The sequence below is a fragment of the Candida margitis genome (assembly GCF_024628925.1).
Source record: "Candida margitis strain CBS 14175 chromosome Unknown scaffold111, whole genome shotgun sequence".
NCBI classification, from domain to species: Eukaryota; Fungi; Ascomycota; class Pichiomycetes; order Serinales; family Debaryomycetaceae; genus Lodderomyces; species Lodderomyces margitis.
In genome coordinates, this window is record NW_026261740.1 from 1 (window position 1) to 11,799 (window position 11,799).

General features: G+C 40.0%; 5 protein-coding genes across 5 annotated transcripts; 3 read left to right on the forward strand and 2 right to left on the reverse strand. All coding sequences in view use genetic code 12, as the record gives it.

The window, feature by feature from the left end:
* Positions 1 to 307: 307 nt before the first annotated feature.
* RRP6 (exosome nuclease subunit) lies at positions 308 to 2,620 on the reverse strand (the record flags this gene model as incomplete). The annotated part of the gene is made up of 1 exon (XM_051817028.1): positions 308 to 2,620. The coding sequence occupies one exon, from the start codon at positions 2,618 to 2,620 to the stop codon at positions 308 to 310; it is 2,313 nt and encodes a 770-aa protein (XP_051673897.1).
* A 196-nt stretch (positions 2,621 to 2,816) lies between these two features.
* REI1 (Rei1p) lies at positions 2,817 to 3,992 on the forward strand (the record flags this gene model as incomplete). Its single annotated transcript, XM_051817039.1, has 1 exon — positions 2,817 to 3,992. The coding sequence occupies one exon, from the start codon at positions 2,817 to 2,819 to the stop codon at positions 3,990 to 3,992; it is 1,176 nt and encodes a 391-aa protein (XP_051673898.1).
* Positions 3,993 to 4,029: 37 nt separating this feature from the next.
* Positions 4,030 to 6,699, reverse strand: GPI7 (mannose-ethanolamine phosphotransferase; the record flags this gene model as incomplete). Its single annotated transcript, XM_051817050.1, has 1 exon — positions 4,030 to 6,699. One exon carries the CDS (start codon positions 6,697 to 6,699, stop codon positions 4,030 to 4,032), a length of 2,670 nt encoding a protein of 889 aa, XP_051673899.1.
* Positions 6,700 to 7,782: 1,083 nt separating this feature from the next.
* Positions 7,783 to 9,528, forward strand: GPT1 (Gpt1p; the record flags this gene model as incomplete). The annotated part of the gene is made up of 1 exon (XM_051817061.1): positions 7,783 to 9,528. One exon carries the CDS (start codon positions 7,783 to 7,785, stop codon positions 9,526 to 9,528), a length of 1,746 nt encoding a protein of 581 aa, XP_051673900.1.
* Positions 9,529 to 10,280: 752 nt separating this feature from the next.
* On the forward strand, positions 10,281 to 11,799 carry CANMA_000477 (uncharacterized protein; the record flags this gene model as incomplete). Its single annotated transcript, XM_051817072.1, has 1 exon — positions 10,281 to 11,799. A coding segment is annotated over one exon (1,519 nt), but the record flags the coding sequence as incomplete, so codon positions are not given.

An 11,799-nucleotide genomic window follows, 5' to 3' on the forward strand; every position in this document is an offset into this window, starting at 1 on the left:
CTTTGCCCTTGACAGTAGGGAAGCACAATATAGGAATCATCATGGCAACAAACGCCACTGAAATTCACCCAATAGGCTGTGAAAATCTACCCAAGTTCCATGGTCCGGGTTTGAATGTAGCTCTAGCGGTGGTTAGTTTAAGTAGCGTCGACAAAGTGAAGGATATAAATGCAGCAATGGCTCCAACTGAAAAGATGGCACCTAATGCAACTTCCCCGGCAAATAGCAACAAGAGCAACAACTCTCCGATGATTACATTGATGGTAATGGAAAAATGGCATCTATTCGCTTAACCTACAAAACATATTTACTTCTTGGACCTACTTTGTTTCAACTTATACGTAGAAGTCTTGCCTTCTGCCATAACCTTCTTTTTCTTGGCTGGCCTTGGTCCGGCTGCATCTTTCCCATAGGGATCAAAAGATCTCTTCTTTCTCTTCTCACTCCTTTTAGGATCAATGAGAATTTTATCTGCATTGGCATAGTCTATGCTTGGTTCATCCTCTTGTGCGAGTTGACTATTCTTTCGTTTAACATTCTTATTGGTTTTTCGAAGCGCTATCAACTCATCAGGATTAATGTCGTCATTTTTACTAAACAATATTTGCTGTCCGGATTTAGGCTTATCTTCAGTATTGCCTGCTTCCAGAAGCTCTACTGGTTTAGTAACCTCCTCTGCTTCAATCTCCACTTCCAACTCTTTGTCTGTGATCGATGCGGTGTCACTTATGTCGGTTAGCTTTTTCCACACGTAGTCGAAACGGTTTTGCTCCTCTTTGTCAAAGTTGTGCTGCTTGACCCCTTTATCAGTGAAATCATAAGTGATGTTCCGCGTTACACTGACGCTCGGAATAACTACTGATGACTTGCTATTCAATAACGAACCCTCTGTAAACAATGCAGCAGAGTCTGATAACAACTTTTCTAAAAATACATTGACAGCCTTAATATCTACTTTCTGTTCCTCCACTTCAACCGAAGATTGGTTATTCCACCTGTCAACTATGGCCCAGTCATTTTGTTCACTTTCCTTCAATGTTTTGTCAATCAATTCTGCTAGTTCCCTTGCATTTAATCGAACATGCTCAGAAACGTACGAAGGTACATTAAGAACCTTCCCGGCATCCACGGGAGACTCTAAGGTGGCCAAAGACACCAACAACTGATTTGGCATGATGTATCTCACTGACTCGTCTTCCTGTCTAGCAATCAAGTCTCTCCATTTGTACAATTGCTCAACAACCGGTCTTTTAAATGATGGCACATTGTATTGGTACATTATCGAGCCCCATGGCTCATTCGGATTTGATGACATTACCGGACATGAGACCTTGCTTCCGAGATTGTTTGACAAAGGTCTAAATTTGGTGTACTCAAATCTCCTTTTGGCAACCTGCCTTGAGTCAAACAACACCCGAGCGAGTTTATCACTGTCAATCAATTTGTTACGAAGTTGATCGAAAATGTATAACAAGAAATGCGTATCTGATCTAGCATATGCCAACATTGGCTTAGGCAACGGCCTTATTCTCCAATCAGCCAACTGGTACTTCTTGGAAGTTCTAAAATTGGCAAAAGTATCGAGTAGGTATTGCAACGAAAACTTAGAAAACCCCAATTGTCTCGATGCATGATAAGTGTCAAATAAGGAAACAATGTACAATCCTAAATCACGTTGCAACCATATTATGTCCATAAATGCACCATGAAGCACTTTGACAATCTTCGGATCGGTGAAAATCTTGTTCAACACCGATAGGTCATCTCTCAAAACTAAAGTGTCTATAATCCAATCTTTGTCACGGTTTGAGATTTGCATTAAGCATACAATACCATAATAAGACCTGTAGTCATGATGTTCTAAATCAACTGCTATCTCCGACAGCAGCAGCAATTCCTCAATCATTTCATTTAGACTTTCTTTTGTGTCAATCCATATTGCACTGGTGCTACTCCAATCCTGGGGCAAAATTGGCTCTGACTTTTGCAAAATGGATTCAGGGTAGGGTTGGGTATCAATTTCATACTCATATGGATGCACGTAGTAAGGAGGATCAACCACTTCTATTGAATCTTCATAAATAGGTGCCGGGTTCGTGAGTTTGTTCACTGCTTCCAAGGGTTGCAAAGCATTTGGCTTAATTGTGATTTTTGGCTTGAACGGTTCTTGTTCAGAATTATCCACTGGTATTTTAAACTTCAACTGCGGCTTCTCAATTCTCTGAGCTTGACCACTTGGTATCAGACTGTTTCCATCTTCCAAGTATTGCTTTTGTTCTCCACCAGTTTGCTTCTTGTTAATCAGGTCAAATGTGTAATCAATCTTTTCAAATATTGAATCAATCACGTTGCTGACAGGGTTCCACGACGACTCGCTTGATATGTTTTCCTGGCCAAAAATTATTGGATCTACGGGGTTCGTTTGGGACGAAGCAGTTCTCAATAAGTCATTCGTAACGGTCAAGAGATTCTTCCCTCGCTTATCAATCTCTTGGCTAGTGTTGGAATCAACCGACTTGTAAAAGTTTACATCTTGTGCAGCCAATGCAGTCGCTGCACGGATGGTTCCCATTAGTTTTGGTAGAACATCTTTGAATATGTCTTGTTCGTCTGTCAGCATTGATTCCGGTGGTGATTAACGTTGAGGATGAAGAAGGAGATGTGCTTCTACTTCTTTCTAAACGAAAACGACAGAAGGAGAAAAAAAAATTGCAATTTGGATTTGTGTCTCTCAGTTCATCTACTCATCTCAAATTTTTTAAGATTTTGCTTTTATCATTATACTTCTTCTTAACACATTAAACCATACAACGAAAATGTTTACTTGCAATACATGTAACTTGCAGTTTCCAGAATCAAATGACCAGAGGGTTCATATGAAATCAGAGTGGCATCGTTACAACTTGAAGAGAAAGGTGGCACAATTACCTCCCATTACTGAAGATTTATTCAACACAAAGGTTGCCTCGTTGCAACCTCAGAGCGAAACCAAGGACAAACAAACGACAAAAAAGGAACAAAGGCGAAAGGAGAAGGAAACATTGTTGCAACAAAAGAGAGCTATCTTGGAGCAAGCAAAAAAAGCAATGTTGGCTGAACAAGAGGCGGCAAACGGGGATAGCCAGAAGGAGTTAGAAGCTTCGCTGCTGGTAGAGTCTGCTACAGACGATAAGTTACACCACAATGAATTGCACGAGGAGCCTGAGTTGACTCCAGAGCAGGCAGAAGAAAAAGAGTTTCAAAAGAAGCTTTCAAACAAAGTGGAAATCCGACCAACAACATGTTTATTCTGCCATCCCAAGTTGAAGCAAGATTTTCCCACGATTGATGAAAATACAATACATATGTTCAAACTTCATGGTTTGTATATTCCAGAAACACAATATTTGGTGGACAAGAAAGGCTTGATAGAGTACCTTGCAGAAAAGATTGGATTTGGATTTTGCATAGCTTGTAACTATCAGGGAAGAAACACAGAAGCTGCTAGAGAGCATATGCAAACAAAGAGACACATGAGGATACCGTATGAGACTGAGGATGAAAAATTGGAAATCTCGAATTTCTACGATTTTTCCTCTACTTATGATGACGATAACGCTGACGTGGTTGTCGAAGGGGAAGAAGATGGCGACTGGGAAGACGTAAGTGGAGATGAAGAAGAAGACAGCGAGGATGAATTACCACCATCTGAAAGGGATGCTATTCTACAAGACGGAAATGAATTGATACTTCCATCAGGTGCTATTGTGGGTCATCGCTCCAATGCTCGGTACTACAGACAAAACCTTGCTCCTGAGAGGATCTTAACCGAAGGCCAAGGAACGGTCATAGCAGCTGAAACAAGGCATATGTTGACTTTGGCAGACAGGAAAGAATTGGCTAGCAAGAAGAGGACATGGAGGAATGAAAAGAAGAGAGAGGATGTCAATGATAGAAGAGCTGCTAAATTCATCAATAACCAACCACATTATAGAGACCAGTTATTGCAATAGAGCAATACGCAAATAAATAATCGTCTTTTATTCTTATCTATAAAGTTAGTAACAACCCAGCGCCTATCAAATCAACCAACCCGTTGACAAGTAATAACCAACTGGCAAAAAACAACAATTTGGGAGAAAAAACCGTCCACACAAACAAATGGAAACGTAAGTTGATGCACGAAGCCACTAAATTTGTAGCTGCAATTGTATAAAATAACAAAGTAATAAATGATTTGGTTAACAAAATTCGGTATTTCAATCGTGGATAACTAGTGAGGTCAGTAGGTGATGAACCTTTAAAGCTCGCTACACCCGGCTCAAAGATCAATTGTAGCGATGACAACGACCAATAGATTGGCCCAGCAAAGTTTGAAATGAATGTAAGCAATCCTACTAGGAACACATCGTATGCTTGAACACCATTGTAAGAGTTTGATAAATCTACCGTGGCTAGGGAATTAGTATTGCCCATGGTGAAAAATGACAAGTTTTGCAAGCACAACGTAATGAAGGTTATGCATATAATGTGGTTATCAATGACAAATTTTCTCTCATTCGTCGATATCTGGTACACTAGCTTGGCTAGAGCCAACTTTGCTGTGAGTAATACCAAAAACATGGGGATATTTGCATGCTTGGTTTGATGTACCAAGTACAATGTAAGGATATTAGTAATATCGGTAATGGTTCCACTGTATCTCCTTTGAATTCGCCGACTTATCAAAACTAGCACTAACGCAGCCGCAGTAGCGAATGTGGCATACTTTGCCAAATGAACACTCACATGTTGAAGTTGAAACTTTACGCTGAGATCCTCAATATCCAAATGACCAGTGTCGACGTCCTGACTTTCCAATACCCATAGTAAAATTAGCTTAAAAATACCGGGTGGCATGTTACCATCAATGAAGTACAGCACAAGCTTGAACAGAAATGACACCGATATGGCCACAAGCGCACAAATGTTGAATAAGGCCGCTTCTATTGACAAATTGGGAGCCTTTCTTGTTTTAAAAGCCTCAAAGAGCCAACTTAAATTCCCTTGCAAGCAAATGGAAACGGCGACGGCACCATAAGTGACAACAATGAGCAACCAAAGTATATTTTGATTATAGTTGAATAAATAGTTGGCAATGTTGCCATCTGAAAACCACTTTTGTCCGCTATTATTCCAAGATTTCAACATTCGACTCGACAGAATCAACAACACAAACCATTGGAGCTTCGATTTGTTCTCAAATACTTTAAAATAAAATAGACCAAACGCAAGTGTAGCTAAAGACGACGCAAAGTACCAAATTTGATGTTCTTCTTCAATCAACGACGATCCATGAAAGTGAATGGAGTAAATTAGTGCAAATGCTTCAAAAGCAATTATCAGATATGGAGCAATCTCCCTGACCGAGAAAAAGTAAAAGTTGAATATGAGAGCTGTCACGAGTGTAGCCAATATAATCATTCCTGCACCAGCATAAATGTACTTGTAGTTGTAATTTGTTGCAGATGAAGCCAATTCTAGCTGCACCTTTTCCAAGAACGAGTAGTATTCCCCAACTGCATGATGTCCGTTTTGTAAGTTTTTCCATCTTTGCCAAATGCTTCCTGTTGGCCCATTTTTGGCCTCGTACAAACTCATTATTTGAAAGCAATTTTCAAGTATAATCTTTTGTCTTTGATTCTCAGGCCACAACTCAATCATTTTCCTGGTTATTACGCCTAGTGAGTTTTTAGGGATGGGAAAGCTGAAAAGACTGGCTAGCGTAGGAACTAGATCAATTTGATAAAGACGATCGTAGTAAGTGTAGTCAGAAGATACCGGCAACGGAGCCTTAGCATTGATACTATTGAACTTTGAAGATACGAATGCCAACGCGGCTGAAGTTTCTCCTGCAGACGAGCCCCCGTGGTTACCTACTTCATTCATCCCGTGGTCTCCCATAACAACAATTAATGTATCTTGATGCTGTTCGGTGTATTTGTACAACCTTTTCAAGACCAGATCCATCTCTGCTTGCTTTGGCTTCATAAATGTGGAGCTTGGTCCACCCTTGTGGCCAATATGGTCTAAACCAAGGTAGTGTAGTATCAATCCATCCCACTTCAGCGTCAGAAGCTGGCTATCTAAATGGCGTGTAACATTGTTGTCAACCTCGGTAAAATCACTAACAAAGAATGAATTTGTTCCTTCAAATTCACCAAACTCTTGCGGAAACAACTTCAACCAAGTGTCATCGCCGAAAAAGTTGATACTCTTGTTGAGGCTCTTGAATTGATGAACCCAAGAGTCTTGAGCATGTAGACCTTGCGAATCGTCATAATCGTCAGCCACATTCAATATCGCATCAAGAAAACTGGGGGTACCTCCTGTTGTAATACCTTTGAGTCTAGGTAGAGTGACAGTTGGTGGATTGGAAAATGCTGTGAATGGTATTGCATGTCCGTCATTGATCAAGTCGTGTAAGAAATTAAAATTTGACCCCTCACTGAAGCAGAAATCAGCACGCATGGCATCAACAACCATCAAGATTAATCGCTCAAATTGAGGCTTTCCATTTTGTTTCAAGAATGGGGATTCAAAGTTTAGGTTTTGTTGTAGAAACGTGTTGTTACCAGGAAGAACAACTTTTGAAGGAAAGAATCCACATAGAAATAACGTAAAGCCGACAATGTTTGTAATTGCCAATAGCGAATACACTTGCCATCTTAGACTTATCATGGGGGAGGGGAATAACCGTGAGCTTCGCCGTTACTCGGAGTCTTTGTTATTGAAAAATACACCTGTCCATATAATTTTTTACAAAAACAACGCGCGCAAAAAATCCCAACAAATGAAGTTACACCTAGACACTGAACCGTGTTCCATCTTCTCGTTCAGTGTGTCAACTTCAAATCTCTTCAAATTTTGCATCTGAGGAGTCTACGTAGGAATAAGTCACAGTGCAACAAATTTTTGCAGTTTCAGTTGCAAATTTGGTCACTCAAGGTTCAATTTGACAGAAAGGGGAAGCGCATCAACACCTTCCTGAAATAAACACGGCGCATGTCTGTATTGGGAAATAAAATAAAAATCAGAGCGCAAGTTCTATTGGAGGGGGGCATGTTGATTTTGTACACACAACTAAAAGTAGAATAAAATCACTACTCCACCTAGAGATTCAAGTGGAGAGATCCTTAAACTTAGAATGCAATATATGTGACTTTGCATTTGGATAGCACTGCTCTAAGCCAAGACATGCAAGTGTTGTTCAAAAGTGATGGCGCCCGTTGTGAGAGAATATTCTCCTCTTAAAGGAAAAAACTTTTTGATACAGAAACAGTTATGGTTGTAGGTGAACAGTACACCTTGTAAGGGGGTTTGCTTAACTCAGCTTAACTCAGATTCATTACTAAAATGTATTGCCTTATCTCTGTAATCTCGTCAATATCAACCGCGATGTATAATCTTGCAGTGTTACTCTCCCCCCCAACTTTGTAAAACAAAAAATTTTTTCTTTCCAATTAAATTAACTTTACACAAACATATTTATTTAATACAGTGAGAGCCTTATCAAACGCCTATTGGAATTTCTTTTTTTCTTTAATTTCAATTGTCTTTTTTATTGAAACAGTCCGATGGGGTATATTAAATAGATAACAGAATACCCTAACTTTAAGTCACAATATATATATAACCATGAGTATTCTTGGCCCGCTAAGAACTAGCCTCACAGGATAATTATATATATATAAAGGGCCAACACTGCACCAGAAGATTCATCAGAGACAGTGAGCATAATTGCTAGGAATCAAATAAAAAAAAATGACACTAAAATCTATCAAGAGTACGAGGACGCCAGCTGAGAGTGATGTGGGAATGCACCCAGTAGTATCACAAGTAAATGTGGATGAGATGCACGTAACATCAATACTATCCCATCGAGGTATTACTATCAATGTTGACCATGAGGTGAATGAAGATGAGGCAATGATATTAGCCATGGGTTATAAGCAGGAATTGAAAAGAGAATTTTCGTTGTGGACAGTATTTTCTGTCAGTTTTTCCATGTTGGGCCTATTACCCTCAATTGCTGCTACATTTGACTATCAGCAACTAGTTATCGGGATGTCACCAATACCGTGGCTAGTTGCTATAGTGTTCATCACAATGGTGGCATTGTCTATGGCTGAAGTGGCTTCTGCTTTCCCTTGTTCAGCTGGAACTCCATACGTTGTCTCACAATTGTCACCCCCTAAATACAGGTCGTATTTAACTTGGTTTACCTGTTGGACTAATTGGCTTTGCCAAATTACTGCTGCGCCTTCAGTGTGCTATTCGTGTGCCAGTTTGATTCTAGCTCTATACTCATTAACGGATGCCAATTACTCTCCTTCCACAGGTCATGTTTACGGTTTATCGACCGGAATTCAGGTGGTATGTGGTCTTATCTGCTCCATGCCAGCGAAATGGGCCGGGCGTGTCAGTTCTGTGGGTGCATTTTGCAATATTTTGTTTTTGGCAATTGTTTTTGTCATGATTTTAGCTGGTAATAAAAGAATGGAATTGAACGAAGGCGTTTCGACAAAGTTTAACCCCAATGGTGTAGCTTGGTCGTTGTATAATCAAGCTGAATGGCCGCAAGGGATTTCTTTTCTAATTTCGTTCTTGGGAGTCATTTGGGCTATGTCGGGGTATGATTCCCCCTTCCATCTAGCTGAGGAGTGTGCTCATGCTGCCGTCAATGTACCTAGAGCAATTGTCATGACAAGCTCGATTGGGGGGCTTGTGGGTTTTTTTTTCATGATTGCCATAGCATACACCGTGGTTAGTATTGATGAGATAGCAGCCGACCCTCAAGGTTTGGGCCAGCCATTTGTCACCTACTTGTCGCAAATCATCGAAAAGAAATTGGTTTTGGCTGCAACTGCTTTCACCGTCGTGTCATCTTTTTCCATGGCCCAGAGTTGTTTATTGGCAGCATCAAGAGTAACATACGCCTATTCGCGAGATGGGCTATTCCCCGGGTCTCAAATTTGGAAGAGAGTTTCGCCATTGACTCAAACGCCAATTTGGGCAGTGGTGATAAATGTTATTCTTGGTCAGTTGTTGTTGTTGTTGCTATTTGCCGGCGATGTAGCAATTGGTGCAACTTTCTCCGTTGGTGGTATATCAGGTTTCATTTCATTTACCATGCCTACGTTATTAAAGATTACCTGGGCTAGAAATACGTTCAAACCAGGTCCATGGCATTTGGGAAAGTTTTCTGAGCCCATTGGTTGGCTTTCTGTTGGGTTTATCACATTGATGATTCCTATATTGTGTTTCCCCACCGTAAGGGGCAAAGATTTAACCCCCATAGAGATGAATTGGACGGTATTGGTGTATTTTGGTCCGATTCTCATCGTCACTGTGTGGTTTTTCGTTGATGCACATAAATGGTACAAAGGTCCCAAGAGTAATATCGATGAGGCAGATATTGTATATAATGATAATAGTAGTGAAGGGTATGATAAAGTGCAAGTGATTGATGCTTCGGAAACAAATTCTCACAATAATGAGAAATGCTAAATGAATGTGTATAGGTTTTAGAGTTATGAGGAATTAATTTAAACTATGGTTTGTAATGATATTTGTGTATTTTGATGGGAGAGTGAGACATGAAAAATACCTGTGATTTGAAATGGCGGGTAAATCCGAGACCCTTTTTCTATTGGATGCGAAGTTTTGGTTAATATTGGTGCAAAATGTGAACCAAAATTATTTAAATACTTTTTAGTTATAACATAAAGTTAGGTAACCGAGAAGTGAAGAAGCTAGTTGATTATGATATCATCATTTCTCTTGATTTTACCACTGACTGATGCCAAGTACATGCTAGACACGTTAATTATCTTTAGTCATTTAACTTTGTGTAATAATGGCATTTTTTTTGATATGAATTTTTTTTTTTTCTTGAGGAGTAGAGGAATACAAATCCTCAAAAGGTTAGAGCTATACTAGGTAGGCACTATTGTTCTTCGGATTTAGTAACAGATACGAAATGGATGCGTAAGTGTGTTCCACTATTTCTATTGTATACTTAGTTTTAGGCAAAAGGTAGTTAATGAACTTCATTTCAAGAATAGAAGGCAAATTTTGCTTTTCTAATTTCTCTTATCACACGAGAGAAGATAAAATAATTTAGAATTATTGTGCCGTTCGGTTTGTCTGAAAAATCTCTTTTTTACCCCATTCTGCTTATTTTGATGAAACGGTACATTAAAACTGATGCCAAGTCCCACTTTCTTTAACACACCCCTTACTCCACTGTGAGCAACTCCATGTTATTTAACGCTAACTCTAATCATGCCTCAACAAAGGCTAATGAAATCACTTCGGTTAAATCACAAGTACACATTGATGACTTGAATATCAAATCTACAATTTCTGGCCATGGAATAACCATCAATGTTGATCATGAGGTGGATGCAGATGAAGCTAAGGTGTTGGCAATGGGATACAAGCAAGAGTTGAAGAGAGAATTTTCTCTTTGGTCATTGTTTTCAATGAGCTTTTCATTATTGGGTCTTTTACCATCAGTTGCGGCAACTTTCAATTATCAACAATTGGTGATTGGAATGTCACCCTTGCCATGGATAATTGCCATCATATTTATCACATCGGTCGCTCTATCCTTGGCAGAAATATCATCGGCATTCCCCTGCTCAGCTGGTGCCCCTTATGCTACTTCGCAATTAGCTCCCGCCAAGTGCCGCACATTTTTTTCATGGTTTGCATATTGGACCAATTGGTTTTGTCAAATAACGGGGTCACCTGCTGTTAGTTCAACTTGTGCTAGTTTGATATTAGCTTTGTATTCCTTCAATAGCCCCACATATTCACCAACACCGGGACATGTGTTTGGACTATCAACAGGAATCCAAATTGTTTGTGGGGTCATGTGTTCCATGCCGGCACGGTACGTGGCCAAGTTTTGCTCGTTTACTGCATGGTGCAATGTGGCATTTTTGATAATTGTATTTGTCATGATCTTGGGAGGCAATAAAAGGTTAGACTTGAATGAAGGGATCGTTTCCACCAAGTTTAATTCAAATTCAGTGGCGTGGTCATTGGAAAACCAGACTGACTGGCCACAAGGACTTGCCTTTTTGATTTCCTTTTTGGGGGTTATATGGGTCATGTCGGGTTATGACTCACCATTTCATTTGGCTGAAGAATGTTCAAACGCGTCAGTGGCAGTACCACGGGCGATTGTAATGACGAGTGTTGTTGGTGGAGTAATTGGCTTTTGCTTTATGATCGCCATTGGCTATACATTGGTGAGCATCTCTGAAATATCTATGGACACACTAGGATTAGGCCAGCCATTTGTCTCATATTTGGTTCAAGTGATGCAACATAAATTAGTTGTTGCTTCAACGGCGTTCACAGCGATTTCGTCCTTTTTTATGTCGCAGAATTGTTTATTGGCATCATCAAGAGTGACTTATGCATATTCAAGAGATGGATTATTACCTGGTTCCCAAATTTGGAAAAAGGTATCACCAGTAACTAGAACTCCAATATATGCTGTTACCATCAATATAATCATCGGAGAGTTGTTGCTCTTGTTGCTATTTGCCGGGGAAGTTGCATTAGGTGCCATCTTTTCAGTTGGAGCCATTGCTGCATTTATATCCTTCACTTTGCCGACGCTACTTAAACTAACCACCGCTAGAGCTACATTCAAACCCGGACCATGGAACTTGGGTAGATTTTCACAGCCTATTGGGTGGGTTTCAGTGGCGTTTGTTGCCATGATGATTCCTATATTGTGCTTCCCTACTGTCAAGGGCAAAG